Below are 14,659 nucleotides of genomic sequence, written 5' to 3' on the forward strand. Positions count from 1 at the left end.
CTCAGTGGAAAACTGTACATATTATGCTTATATAATTCTGAAGATCACTGTAAAGTAGACATTAACAAAGAACCATATCTCCAGATAATACCTATGTACATTTTTTAATCTTCTGTAAAAAATTCCATTTTTTTCTTTTTTGAGAATGTTCATCTGTTTGTGCAAATAGCAGCCAAAAAAAATGGCATTTCAAAGTCATAACAAATTTTTATTTTTCATGATTTTCAGCTGGGAGGCTGAATTGAATGCCCTACAAAATTCTCTTGTTAACTGTGAGAGCATTAAGCCGAAATGACACTCTTGATTGGGAATGGAAATCATTGAGAAATATTTTAGCCTGTGTAAGCATTATGGTGAGGGGTTATGGGTTAAGAAAAGTTTAAATGGCTCAACCAACACTATTCCTTTGTTTCTTTTTTTTTTTCCAATCAAAAAAGTGGGTGTTTTTTTTGGAAGACAAAGGAAAAGGAACTGAAATAACTGCTAGAGATTGGCGTCTTGGTGGACAGACACTAAAAATTGAACGTGTGAGGTTTGACTTTCCCTCCTACCCCTTTCTTTGCCTTTTGCCTTTCCCACTAACAACTAAAGCAAAAGCTACAATTTGTGTCTGTTCTCTCTAAGCTGCAGAAATCCCTCAAGAGTGGCCATTCATAATGTTGGCTATATTTAGAATTAGAGAAAACTACTCGTTGCAGTGACTGTTTATTTTTGTATGAAGAAGTGAGTTTTGTTGTTCAGGATGTTTTAACATGTTTCAATGATCTATGTTTTTTATCTGTGCCAATTTCCCAGAGATTTCTAATGATTTCAGGTATTTGTTTTGTTTAGGTTTTCCTAATACAGAACTTCATCAACTAGTGCTGTAGACATTTCAGACGATCTCAAGATTTTTCTCTTAGACACATTACAGCTGAATAGGGCTCCCCTTTAACAACTTCAGTCTGGAATTTGAAGGCAGTGATGCCTATTTGATATTAACCATCTATATGAAAATGTATCCGTATTCATTATAGGTCTGTGGACCCAATGAGTGTTATGCCCAAATAGCAGTCCACTGAGTGTGCAACTATTAAATGCCTACTGTGTTACAAAATGAAGGATATAGACACAAACCCTAATAGCAGTCCACTGAGTATGCAACTATTAAATGCCTACTGTGTTACAAAATGAAGGATATAGACACAAACCCTTTATTCTGGTTTTGACTTCATTTAACAATGTCTCTCTCCTCTATAGTTGTAAATAGTATACACTAATGGAAGTTCGGAGAAAATTACGGTATCAACCTTGGTATAATAGAAGGAACATCTTTAAGGATATATAAAAGGAAAGCATATATATGCTTTCTTTTCTCTCAAGTTTCTTTATTGTGTTCAGTATCCTAAACCGAGTAGAAATTAACGTATGAGAAAGTAAATACAAACCACATGACTTGAATGCTTGATGACAAAGTTGTGAAGTTCAGAAGAAAAAGAAAGGTTGAGACCAGATGGAAGTTTCAGCTTCGCAGTGAATTTCACACATCTGCCACGCTTTCCTTTCCGCCAGTAGAGGCGAAAACATATAGTTAAATCTCTCTAGACAAGGACCAGACCTGTGCTTCACAAGTTAAAGTAAACTCCACTTGGGAAATTTTGAGTCCTGTTAATCAGGGTGAATAATGCTGTGCTTTCCATGTGTAATCAAGAGCCATTTACAGAACAACTGTTACGTCTTCTTGAGGAATTCGTTTCATTTAAGTTGTTATCTTTATGTCTTTTTAGAAAGTGCAACAGTATACGTTAATAATTCAAGCTACAGACATGGAAGGCAATCCCACATATGGCCTTTCAAACACAGCCACGGCTGTCATCACGGTGACAGATGTCAATGACAATCCTCCAGAGTTTACTGCCATGACAGTAAGTACAGACTGTCACTCACAGAAGTCTAGGCCTGTGGTCCATTACTGAGAAGTTTTGTCATGAATAATAAATGCGTTAAAACAGAGCTGGAACTTGCTTCTCATTCTTCTCATTGTAGAATGGCTACTGACTCCTAAGTTTCCTGTCACTTACACCAGGGTTTTAAATAAGGCACCGAAGTAATTTGTTTTTTCGTTCTCTCCAAGTCCACTGATAAAGTTGTTAAAACATGCTGCCTGGAAGAAATGCCCTAAAAAGACTTCATGCTGTTATAACAAAATATTCATGAATATCTTCAGGTGCACGAACCACGTGACTGATAGATGCTACTTTGTCAGCATATAATTATGATCTCTTGAGTAAAATGATTTCCTTCAGACAAGTCCTTTACTCCTGCCCACTCCCCCGCACCCAGATACTCACCGAAGGACGCTAATTTAATATTAATGAAACTGTAACATAATTTCAAAAAAAAAAATTTGAGGGCCGAAAAAAGTTATAGTGTTTTTAAAGTCAAACATAAATGCTGTGATTACCTGCATTACTAATCTCCTCGTTTAGTGTGGATAATAAAGATTTAATGGGGTGGTAAAATCAGGGCAGTGTGGTCATCAAGACACACTGTCCTTCAGCGGCGCCTGTCACTCCTCTGACTGAGCTTTGTCTTTTCTTATAGTTCTATGGCGAAGTCCCTGAAAACAGGATAGATATCATAGTTGCTAATCTAACTGTGACAGACAAGGATCAGCCCCACACGCCAGCCTGGAACGCCGTCTACAGAATCAGCGGCGGGGACCCCGCCGGGCGCTTTGCCATTCAAACCGACCCCAACAGTAACGATGGCTTAGTCACCGTAGTAAAAGTAAGTGCGATGGTCTCTCTGATGGCGACTCTGCAGCAACCCATATATGCCACCTACCCCTTAGTTTGTTATTGAATCTCAGGACTTTTTTCTTTTGAACATCTCTGAATCTGAGTTAATGTATTTGGAGGAGTCACGTTTGTTATTTTTCACTTATGCCGAGGCCAACATAGATAGTCTCACTTTATCCCTGGAATATGATTGTGTTTCAGTCATTGGGGAGTTTTAACAGTGAAGACAGGACAGCCCTCAACAGTGCTATCAGTGCCATGGATATGTTAGTGATATGTTACATCATGGATTTTTGATGGCCAATTGATAGCTATTAAGAAGGATGCCCCACACGTACTATTCTTATGTCTACAGGTTGCTATTAGAGTATTGGCTTAGGGAACAAACCAGAAAATATCACAGACGTAATACAGGGTGAGTGTAGGCAAGGAGAGGGCCTACGCTCTTAAAAGGTTTCGAATTTACATTGCTGTTTTTTCTCTTTTTTTTTAAGTATTAGCTTGCATTTCCTTTTGTGTTTTTTTTTAATTTTTTAAATTTTTTATTTAATTTTGGCTGCATTGGGTCTTTGTTGCTGCACGTGGGCTTTCTCCAGTTGCAGCGAGCGGGGGCCACTCCCTGCCATGGCGCGCGGGCTTCTCGTTACGGTGGCGTCCCCCATCGTGGAGCACGGGCTCCAGGCGCACTGGCCCCAGCAGTTGTGGCTCGCGGGCTCTAGAGCACAGGCTCAGTAGTGGTGCACGGGCTTAGTTGCTCTGCGGCATGTGGGATCTTCCCAGACCAGGGCTCGAGCCCGCGTCCCCTGCATTGGCAGGCAGAGGTCAACTACTGTGCCACCAGGGAAGTCTCTACATTGATGTTTTTAAGTGCTATTTTCAAGACTTTAAGAAATTGGTCCTTCTGATCCTTAATTGTCAAAAAAATAAATAAAACAAAACTGAGTGCCGGAAGTAAAAGGGATGTTAACTTCAAGGTTAACAAGTAGATGGTACTAACGGATGCAAGAGCTCTTTGAAGCGATCATCTCTTTTTAGCCACCCAGGGAAGAGAGCTGCTTCTTTGCCTCGCATCCGAACATTCTTGATTCGTAAGGGAACCTGAATGTTGGTCTTACAGAGAAAGGTGTACTAAGGGTTCCGTTGCCAAGAATGTTATACGTGCATGAGTAGAATGGTAATCTCCCCCTTGAGGTGGGAGTGGGAAATTCTCTGAACACAGCATAGTGAGTGACAGCACCACCCCTCTGTGTTCGAATCCCAGCTCTGCCCTTTGTAGTGGAGACAACATGGCAGGTTTTTTAAGCCTCAGGTTCTTACACAGACAGTGAGGAGATAACTGGTACCTAAGTCTCAATGTTGTTCTGTGGGATAAATAAGCTTAATGCCCATTAAACGTCTTAGCAAAAGTAAATGTTGTCAGGGATGTTTCATGGAGCTAATGCGCTTACTCAAAAGAATTGTCTTCTTTCCTGGCTTCTTTACCGTCTTGCTGAAAATAATTCAGAAAGGGAAGTTGAACTGGGGATTGTAGAGTGAGAGGGAAGAAACTCTGAAGAGTTGAGGAGGTGGTCTAGGTGAAGAAACTGGTGTGGTCTGTGCTAATATCGTGGCTTTCTCGTAGCTGCTGCCCTTGGTCCTTCTTAGACTCTCCAGGACGGCATGAGAGCTCTCCAAGCTCTTTTTTTCATACTGTTACGCACAGTAATGCTTACCTGCACCTCAGCTAGAAGATGATCAGGGAAATTAAGAGGGAAAGTCCAGTCTGGTCCCTTGACTCCTGGTAACTTTTCTATTGACAATGGGATTCAGTGGAACTCTGGAAGTTAATATTTACATTAAGGTTATTTGCTCATTGCCTTTATCTAGAGTGGCATTCTTAGATTTGGGATTTGTACAGACCAGTAAAATCCCCAAAATTATTTTGGAAAACAGCCAGAAAAAATAAAGTTTTTAGTTTGCTAACTAAGGAAAAAATAAAAGTCCTTCTACCTACAAACACTACTGTTTATTTAAGGTGTATATGTGTGTGTACTCTAAAATGTATACTTCAAATTATGAATGATACTTTTAAATAGAGTAAGTTTAGCTTTATGAGGAAAAAAAAAAATCACATTTTCTAGTTTTCGTTTTGTCCACTTCATCACAGACTGGTAAAAGCTTTTCCGGATGAGGAGTGGTCTTTGTACCAATGTTTGAGAGTACAATCTACACCATCGTGTTCTCACTTGATCCCAGATTATTTAGTATTTTTTTTATTTTTGGTCAACAGTGCTGTTCTTAAGAATAACTCGGTTGTTAGATGTAGCTAAATAAATACAGCGTGCAATAGTAATAAGCATTATTTTGTGAACATAAATCTGTGAAATGCCCAAGATATATAAATATCTTATATTTAGAAATGGAGTTGCTAGAAGGATAAACTGCAGAACGCAAATATTCTTATTTCCTGCAAAAATATGGTTTCTCCTTTAAAAAAATTTTTTTTTATTTTTCCAGCCAATCGACTTTGAAACAAATAGGATGTATGTCCTTACTGTCGCTGCAGAAAATCAAGTGCCATTAGCCAAGGGTATTCAGCACCCACCTCAGTCAACTGCAACTGTGTCTGTCACAGTTATTGATGTGAATGAAAACCCTTATTTTGCCCCAAATCCTAAGATCATTCGCCAAGAGGAAGGTCTTCACTCCGGTACCATGTTAACAACGTTCACTGCTCAGGACCCAGATCGATATATGCAGCAAAATATTAGGTATCAAATGCCATTTTGTAATTTACGTTCTGTTCTATGCTGTGCACAAAATCTATTCGCCATCTGAGTGAGAAATTTTCATTAGCACCCAAACTCCTTATTATGAGATTATTTTTAATTCTTTGATGAAGTTTCTTCAGTGGACCCATGAGTGTATTATGTCGGAAATATAAGATGGATCTACTCATGTATTATTTAAAGAAATAAGTTTTCAGCCTCTTTTCTCCTGTCCTCTTTCCTTTTTTAAAATCTTTAGTAATAATTTAGCCTGTGCTTTTATGCCAACCATCACATAAAGTTTCTCCTGTGAGTAAATAGGGGAGTCTCAGAAGCTTATAACATTTATCTCTTCCCCACACATCAGGAAGAAAAGAAAACTCATGCCAACACCAAGATATAAGAGCTAATTATCTTCATCCCTCACCTGTACAGTGGTTATAGGACTTACAAAACATATCTGTAAAGATTTCCAGCCTCAGCAAAGTCTAATTTATCCTTCCTAATGAGGGAGTAGATGGTTGGCAGAGCATACTCCACATGACTATTATCCATCGCTGGTGATGGTAATTTTTAAAATTAGCTCATATTTTATTTAACTTCTTTCAGAACTGTTGCTAACAGATAAATAACTGCGTATCTCCTTCATTTCTCTATACATTGGAATCAAGATAGAGAAATAGCTAGTGAATAGGTATCCTGGACTCCTGCAGATTTTTACCTCTCAAAACATAGGATATGTTTTCCAATTCGTCTATTGGTTTCCCAAGCTTGAAAAGCTTACCCCCACGCCAAATAAAAAAGGAGGTTAAGCTGATACAGATAAATCTGCTCAGACCATGGGACTTGCCTTGAAGGGTGTAGTTCTGAGGCTTGGCCCAGGTGGGGAGATCCTAGAAGGAATGGGAATTGGTGGGCGGGGGGAGGTCCTCCCCACTGTGACCACATCTCCACCATGATAAGGTGGTAAACGTTTTAGGAGTGTTCTGTGATAGAAAGTTCAACTTCTATGAAAATTTCTCTTAAGCCCTATACATTAGGGCTCCTGCGCGCTTAGAAGATATATTTGAGCTATTTTTTCTGCACCGTTGCTATCCTATGAACTAGATAACAGCTTAAAATCAGATCTGTCAAATCCCCCTTAACCCCAAACTGCAGTAGGGAGACTGGGCTCCTGGTCTTTCCCCTGGAACACCTCTGCAATGTTTCCTGTGCGCCTGCCCATGCAGCACACAACCTTCATGTACCTCTCCAAACCACTGCCACAGAAATTCTTTCCCGCGTTACGGCTGCATGTCCAACCATCATCTACAAAAATGCAAGTTAACGCACAGGTTTCACCTGGGACTGAACCTGAAAAATAGGCTTTATTTTTTAAGTGTCATGTCAAAAATATTAAATGTATTGTGCTTTCATTTTGTAGATACACAAAATTATCTGATCCTGCCAACTGGCTAAAAATAGATCCTGTGAATGGGCAGATAACTACAATTGCTGTTTTGGACAGAGAATCTCCAAATGTGAAAAATAATATATATAACGCTACTTTCCTTGCTTCTGACAATGGTACGTAATTAAATATAGTCACTGTATTATCCTGGATGTTGTTAAGAGCGTAGAGCCTTATCACAAATGCATCATCAGGAAATGAAGTTTTCTACAAAACCCAATTGTCTAGAAAACTGACCTTCATTCTTCTAAGGCCCCAATTTCTATTTTCCATTTCCACTGGGCTTTCTGTGATACATTCCCTGTCTTCTATAATGAATGTTCCCAATGTCCTTATACCCTCCGTGGTCACCTAGTATTGTGATCACAAGCCTTTGTGGTTTTTCTGCCCTGCTGCACCTTGATGCCTCAGTGGCCCAGACACAGTGGTTTTTGAGGTGGTCTTTTTATATTTCTTCTAGTCAATGTGTTTGTTGCCGTCAGTTTGTCTGTATCTAGCATTTTTTCTAATTCTCTACCTCTAGTCTGCCACAGGCTAGGAAACTCTAAATTTCATGCCTAAATTGAAATAATTGAGTACTTGAGCTTTAGTGTGTTGGTTTTGAAAAACATAAACTTATAGTTTAGCATCTTTTTTATTTCTGGGTCTCTGCTGGATTCTAAATGGCTGATATTAATAGAGAGCACTTTTTTTTAGATATGTAAGATGAAAATGACTCACGTTAAACTGGAGTCGGACTTGTTTCAGCTCTCAATATGACATGGTTTAAGAGTGAAGCTTTGAAGTTCCACCTGACCCCCAGGGTCCAGACTCCAGTTCTATCATTTTCTAACTGCAGGACTGGCAACAAGGTTTTAAATCTGTCCATTTCCTTTTTCTGTTAAATAGGGATAATGGTAGCAGTATATAACTCATAGCGTACAGGGGAAGATAACAAGGCTTATACATGTAAAGGTTTTAAAACAGTGCCTGGCACAAACTAAACACTCAAATAAACATTTCTATATGTGTTAATAGTTTTAAAACTGAATCATGACCATCTTCTAAAATCATTTTAATGTTGGACTATGAATGTTAGCATCTAATAAAAATAGTAGGCTTTTCTATTTGGTGGCTGAGATATGCAGTTTGAAAAACGTTGCATATCAACATTTTTGATGAGAACAGTTTCAAAGAACCTTTCCAAATCCTGTATAATAAGATTCAATGAGATCATTATCTGTCAGAAATCTACAAGGTGACAGGGCCAAAGCAATATTTCTTATACTTTCTAATATGAGACCTACTGTTCAAATATTTAGAATTGAAACTTGGCAGGAACCTCTTTTGCCATTTCACATCAAAGCACAGCATTCGTGTGTGTTGTATCTTGTCTCGCCAGATGTAAGTGGTAGCTTTCTCCGCAGTGAAACTTAAAGTAATATATCTTGCACCATTATGTTGAGATTTAAAGAGCTATAAAATTATATGTATATATGTTGGTTGTGAGTTACAACCAGATTTTTCATTCACCAAGGTGGATTGTTTTCTACTTGAAAGAGCGTTTGATACAAGAGAGAAGTGAGCAGTTAAATCTGTGTAGCTGTGATGCTTTGCAAATGCACTTGACTTTAAACCACAAGACTGGATTTAGAGCCCTAGTTCTGCTCCTTAATAATTGGACAAGCTGTTATAATCTCTGTGCCTTTGTTTCCTTATTAATTGTTGTTTTTGCTGCTTGCTATTCTGTGAAGTTGTTATGGCAGTCAAATAATATTAAATGTGAAGCTAACTCAAACTACAAAGAATCGTAGTGGTTCTGGTGCTATTAGAATATGGTGAACAGCCATCCTACTGCTCCACCTTAAACTCCCTGCTCTCAGAGCCACCCATACTCCTTAGAGAGGTCCGTGGAGATTTCTCCTTGTCCCCTCCTGAGGAGTGTATGTGTGCACCTTCCTAGTTTCATGACCTTGGGCAGGTCACTTAAACCTCTGGGTTTCCATATTCAGGCTTACTTAGAAAATTCCTATATTTCTATTATATTAGATTTATATAATATATATAAATTATATAATTAAATGTAATTGTCTTATATATTTGATATAATGTTTATATAATAATGTTTTCATTACATTTTTTATATTTGTTATATATTTATTTATAAATATTTATAACACAGCAGAGTCCAAATCAGCAGTCTAAATTTTCACAAGTGGTAAGTACAGAGACCACATTTTATAGTGGAATGAGAATGGATTTGGGGTCAGGCAGACGAGTCTTTACTAGCAACCCTACCACTTCTAAGAGGGTGCGACCGTGACCAGTTTACAGAAACTTCGGTGCCTATCTGTTTAAACCTACTTCGTAGGATGACAATGAAATAACGTATAGGGAGCAACCTAATACTTTCTCAAGGAAGTAGTTGGTTGATCAGTAAATAACATGTCTCTTCTCCATGGGCTCCTCCCCAAGATGAGGTCTGTGGGTCCATATCACTTGTCTGTAGACTGTTTCGATATTTCAGAGCAGTGTCTGAGCTTGAAAAGCATTCTTGGGTTCTTTTGTGCACACGGCTTGGTTCTCCCTCAAAGAGTAGGGCCCATGAGATCATGAGCCCGGGGTTCTGCTTCTCTTACAATCCCCGGTGCCTAGAGGAGCGCGATGTGCACGGGGCCCAGAGTAAGGACGGCGAGGGCGCCGGATCACCCTTGGCCGGGCCAGGGGCGTGCGCATGCGCCTTGTTACCGCCCCTCAGCGCCCGCGGCCCCAGCGGGGGCAGCACAGGGTCATCCTGCAAAAGAGGCATGAAGTGGCCTTGTACCGAAAACAGTCTGCCGAGATGCTGTGGCAACTACATTCTTCCAAGGTTACGCAGTGATAGGGGCAAGCAGGCTGGAAACTTAGAGTTTCATCGTAAGTGAGTCTCAAGGGAAAGAATTGTTCAGCGTCGGTTTGTGGTTTTTTTCTCCCTTTTAAGGAATCCCTCCTATGAGTGGAACAGGAACGCTGCAGATCTATTTACTTGATATTAATGACAATGCCCCTCAAGTGCTACCTCAAGAGGCAGAGACTTGCGAAACTCCGGACCCCAATTCAATTAACATCACGGCACTTGACTATGACATTGATCCAAACGCTGGACCATTTGCTTTTGATCTTCCTTTGTCTCCAGTGACTATTAAGAGAAATTGGACCATCACTCGGCTTAATGGTGAGAACAGGTTCATTATTTGAATATATGTGCTGTTGAGAGGCTTTGACCTGGCATGAAAAGTTAATTTTAAGTGCTTTATTATCCCCTTAAATGTATTTTAAAAGCTACTTAAAGTTTAAATAAGATATTAGAAGCCCTTAGAGACAAAAAAAAAAAAAAAAAACTTGACAGTGCAGGATAGTTGAAAACTGCTTTATATGTACCATTCGGGAGTAATACGTTCTGGAAAATGCCATGTGTTTTTGAATCGTATAATGTATGAACTATCAGACTGTATTTTTCCCTTTTTTGTATAGGTGATTTTGCTCAGCTCAACTTAAAGATAAAATTTCTTGAAGCCGGGATATATGAAGTTCCAATCATAATCACAGATTCGGGTAATCCTCCCAAGTCAAATATTTCCATCCTTCGCGTGAAGGTTTGCCAGTGTGACTCCAACGGGGACTGCACAGATGTGGACAGAATTGTGGGCGCAGGGCTGGGCACGGGCGCCATCATTGCAATCCTGCTTTGCATCATCATCCTGCTCAGTGAGTACTTTCCTCGTCTCTTAGGTGTAATTCTTGTTGCTTCTAGGATGTTCAGCAAAGTAACTTTTTATTGTCGCCTTTCATCGTAACCTAACAACTCTCTTCCACCTCTGAGCATTTTCTTGCAGCCACGCCCACTTCAGAATGAGAGAAGCCCTGAGCATCCTTGCAAGCACTTACGTGTTTGCAGCAAACCCAGCCAGCCTACCTCTTTCGTGCCCTGTTGCAGTTTTCTGATGCTGATCGCTTGGGGAGCTGTAGCAAACTCTTTTCATAGAAAAATATTAGACAGTGCTCAGTTGGAGCCCTTCTCTTAGGATTCGAGTCTGAATTCATGGCACGTAGTTGGTGATTTAGGAAAATAAGTGTATTGCTTTCCTCCATATAAAGTGCAGTCAGCAACCTGCTCCAGCCATGCAAGGATCAAGGTATTTGTTTTCGACGGGCTGCATAAAATAGTGAGAGATTGTACTTCATACGGCACATTGGATAATAGAAATGATTGCACAGCTCAATAAACTGTCTGTCTTTAGAGCAAGTCTAGATTAAGGAATTGCTCCTTTTTAAAATACTTTGCAGTCTTTGGTTCAGTGGAATGCAAGGAATTAACCACTGGGAAGTACTTTAGGAGCCACTTGTAAGCATGCAGGTTAAAAGAATAAATTGCCTGGACCCTGTGTTGTATTGTTGAATAGCAGCAGGACTTAGTTTACTGTGCGGTCATGCTATGCACCAATCACTTTCTTGAAAATGTTGGCCATTTCTTTTATGTTTTCTCCATTTGCAAGTGTTCTAGTAATTTAGAATGCTGTCCCTTTTTTTTTCTAAGCAATTACTGTAGAGGGCTAAGCATTTTTTACTTCCTATGTGGAGACTACTCTCACTATAATTTGAAACCTACATGCTGTACTAATAATCCACTTGGTAGATTTAGCCCTGGAACAATGGCAAATGAGATCATGTATATGGCTTTAAAAGGAGGATATTTACTTTTATGGCCAATAATAAAAATGTGCTCAAATAGAGTCATTAAATCTTTTGCTTCAGGATGTAAACTGATAGCCCCAGATTTTAGAAGGAATGTGCACTAGATGTACACTTAAGGATATGTTTCAGTTTCAACTACCATGGGGCATATACACCAACCTTATCAAGAAAGACTTAGAGCTGATGGATTGTGGCATGAAGAAGTGACTCAAGCCATTTTGAAGGAAAATGAATCAATGCTGATTTTAGCATCAACGCACTGGAAAATTTATGATTCTAATCCTGGCACAGAAGTGTAAAGCATGAACGCCTAATGTTATTTCAGTGCTCAAACTAATCCCCTGGCCTTTTTACCTGAAACATGCAGTGGAATAGGAAACAGAAAAGCACAATAGTGCAGTAGAAGGACCCAGGCCCTTGGGAGTCAAAAATCCTCACGATCAAGTCGCTGATCCAGGTCTAATGTACTACCAAAGGCATCTTGGCAAGCACGTCCTGTCCTTGACAAGTGCCCTTCTCTCTGATTTGGGGAGTAGAATGATGACGGATCAACTGGAATGAAACAGCAATTAAATAACGAGTGACTATTTCACTTACTGTTGTTTGCTGTTCTAAAATTTACAAGCCATTATATTAAGCGTATCCTATCCTCTGGCAAGACAAAGTAAAAGACAGAAATAGTTTTTGTCCCCATTTGTAGATGGTAAAACTGAGGACAGACGTCCACTCAGTGAGTTCACAGGGCACCAGTTTGCAGAACCCGGGTCCTCACACTCTAAACCTAGCGCTCAGGGCCTCTGCTTTGTCTTGTCTCTGGTCACGTGAGGCCAGAAATAGGTAACAGAGTAGAAGACGCATTACAAGTTTTCCAGCCATATAAGTATAAATTTTTAATGTTGAAGACTGTGATTAGACAGGTCGAGTTTTTAAAATTACTACACTGTACGTCTTTACTCTCTTTCTGCCTAGTCCTCGTTCTGATGTTTGTAGTATGGATGAAACGTCGGGATAAGGAACGCCAAGCCAAGCAACTTTTAATTGATCCAGAAGACGATGTAAGAGATAATATTTTAAAATACGATGAAGAAGGTGGAGGAGAAGAAGACCAGGTGAGCAATGTTTTAAATCTTTAAATCTCTAAGTGAAATTTTATCATCTTAAAATTAAAGTGGTGGGCTTCCCTGGTGGCGCAGTGGTTGAGAGTCCGCCTGCCGATGCAGGGGATGCGGGTTCGTGCCCCGGTCCGGGAAGATCCCACATGCCGCGGAGCGGCTGGGCCCGTGAGCCATGGCCGCTGAGCCTGCGCGTCCGGAGCCTGTGCTCCGCAACGGGAGAGGCCACAACAGTGAGAAGCCCGCGTACCACAAAACAAAGAAACAAACAACAACAACAAAAAATTAAAGTGGTGGGGAAAATGTTAATACATAGAGTAAAAGAATGGGATCAAGTTTCTTTTCCTTTATCACATTCTCAGACACCTGGTGAATTCTTTCCAACCTGTGCTGCTTATTGATTTTTTTTTTCCAAAGTGCCAAATGTCATTGTATTTATTTTGTGAGAAGATCATTAACATTGATTCAAGGAGCCCAGGATTTACACCTAATACTAATTATATCCGTACTGATAAAAATGTTTTTCTTTACAGTTTTTCTTCATTGCATATCCAAACTAAAAGTAAAAATAGTTTCTATGTTGGAATTTGGATTTTTATCAGTATGGCAGAAAAAGCACAAGCTATTCATTTCATAAACACTTACCAAGCACATTCAATAATCAGGCACTATTTTAATCATTGGGTAACAGAGGTGGGCAGAGCCAACAAAGATCTGCCCTCAAGAATCTTACTTTTTTTTTTCTTTTTGGCCACTCCGCACATGGCTTGTCGGATCTTAGTTCCCCAACCAAGGATTGAACCCGGGCCCTGGCAGGGAAAGTGCTGAGTCCTGACCACTGGACCGCTAGGGAATTCCCAAGAATCTTACATCCTTGAGAATGTAAGAGACAATATCCAGTTCACCTCTGTACCCGTGATGTCTGTCATGGTCCTGGCTTACAGTAGTTGCCTAATAAATGTTGAGCTCCTGACTGGTTATAGAATAACATGCGCTTCTGTGTGTACATAAGGAGCTGCATCCCTGTTCGAGGATGGGAATGACCAATAGGTGGAAAGTGAAGAACTTTATCTGCTGGGAAGCAACATTGTAGATATCATTGTAACTAACACTTTCGAGGTCTGTACTACATACCAGGCATTCTGCTAAGCACATTAAATGCTGTTACCTCTTAAATCTTTGAAAGCTGTGTACTGTATTGTGACTATGTCCACTTTTGTGTTAGCAAACAGATAGGGATTGTTGGAGTCTATAAATTCATACAACTAGGAAGTGATAGAAGTAGGATTTGAATCCAGGTCTGTCTGATGATACAGCCTAAACTAACTATATAGTTATCAATATACAGTTCCTTTTGAAATTATCTGGAAGGTATGAGTATAATCCATGAGCAATCCCTGTGAGAGGTATTTCTTAGATACATTGGATAGCTCTCACTTCCATATACTAATGCAAGTGTTGGGGGTAGTAGTCAGGTAAAGAACCCAGAATCCTTGGGTCTGGGATCATTATCAGTAAATTCAAAATACTCTGTCTGCAGAGTATATACGTAGACATTAGTGATAGGACTGTTAACTTGAAAAATTAATTCAAGCAAATTTCTGAACATATGTTCTCTTTCTCTTCTTTACTCCTTTGAGGATATATCGCTTTTTGTTTTACAAAGCACGTTCGCACCCATTGTTGTGTTTCATCTTTGTGGCAGTCCATCAGAGTTTTCCATTTTCCATTTGAAAAGGTTTTGTGATTTGCTCTCCAAGTCTGTAACTGGCAGAGTCAGAACTCAAGCCCGAATCTTCCGATTCCTGATTCCATGCTTGGTTTACAATACCTCAATTCTCTCATTTAGAAGAGATG

General features: G+C 39.7%; 1 protein-coding gene across 2 annotated transcripts in view; it reads left to right on the top strand.

Moving 5' to 3' along the window:
- CDH2 (cadherin 2) overlaps positions 1 to 14,659 on the top strand; it is a 213,475-nt gene that overhangs the window by 169,366 nt on the left and 29,450 nt on the right. For both annotated transcript variants that reach the window (XM_065890425.1, XM_065890426.1), the window contains 7 exons: positions 1,767 to 1,904; positions 2,584 to 2,769; positions 5,277 to 5,530; positions 6,951 to 7,093; positions 9,937 to 10,170; positions 10,470 to 10,703; positions 12,660 to 12,799. In XM_065890425.1, the coding sequence (XP_065746497.1) occupies positions 1,767 to 1,904; positions 2,584 to 2,769; positions 5,277 to 5,530; positions 6,951 to 7,093; positions 9,937 to 10,170; positions 10,470 to 10,703; positions 12,660 to 12,799 (1,329 nt within the window). The remainder of the gene's footprint in view (positions 1 to 1,766; positions 1,905 to 2,583; positions 2,770 to 5,276; positions 5,531 to 6,950; positions 7,094 to 9,936; positions 10,171 to 10,469; positions 10,704 to 12,659; positions 12,800 to 14,659) is intronic.

This window comes from Phocoena phocoena, chromosome 13 (assembly GCF_963924675.1).
Source record: "Phocoena phocoena chromosome 13, mPhoPho1.1, whole genome shotgun sequence".
In the NCBI taxonomy this organism is placed as follows: Eukaryota; Metazoa; Chordata; class Mammalia; order Artiodactyla; family Phocoenidae; genus Phocoena; species Phocoena phocoena.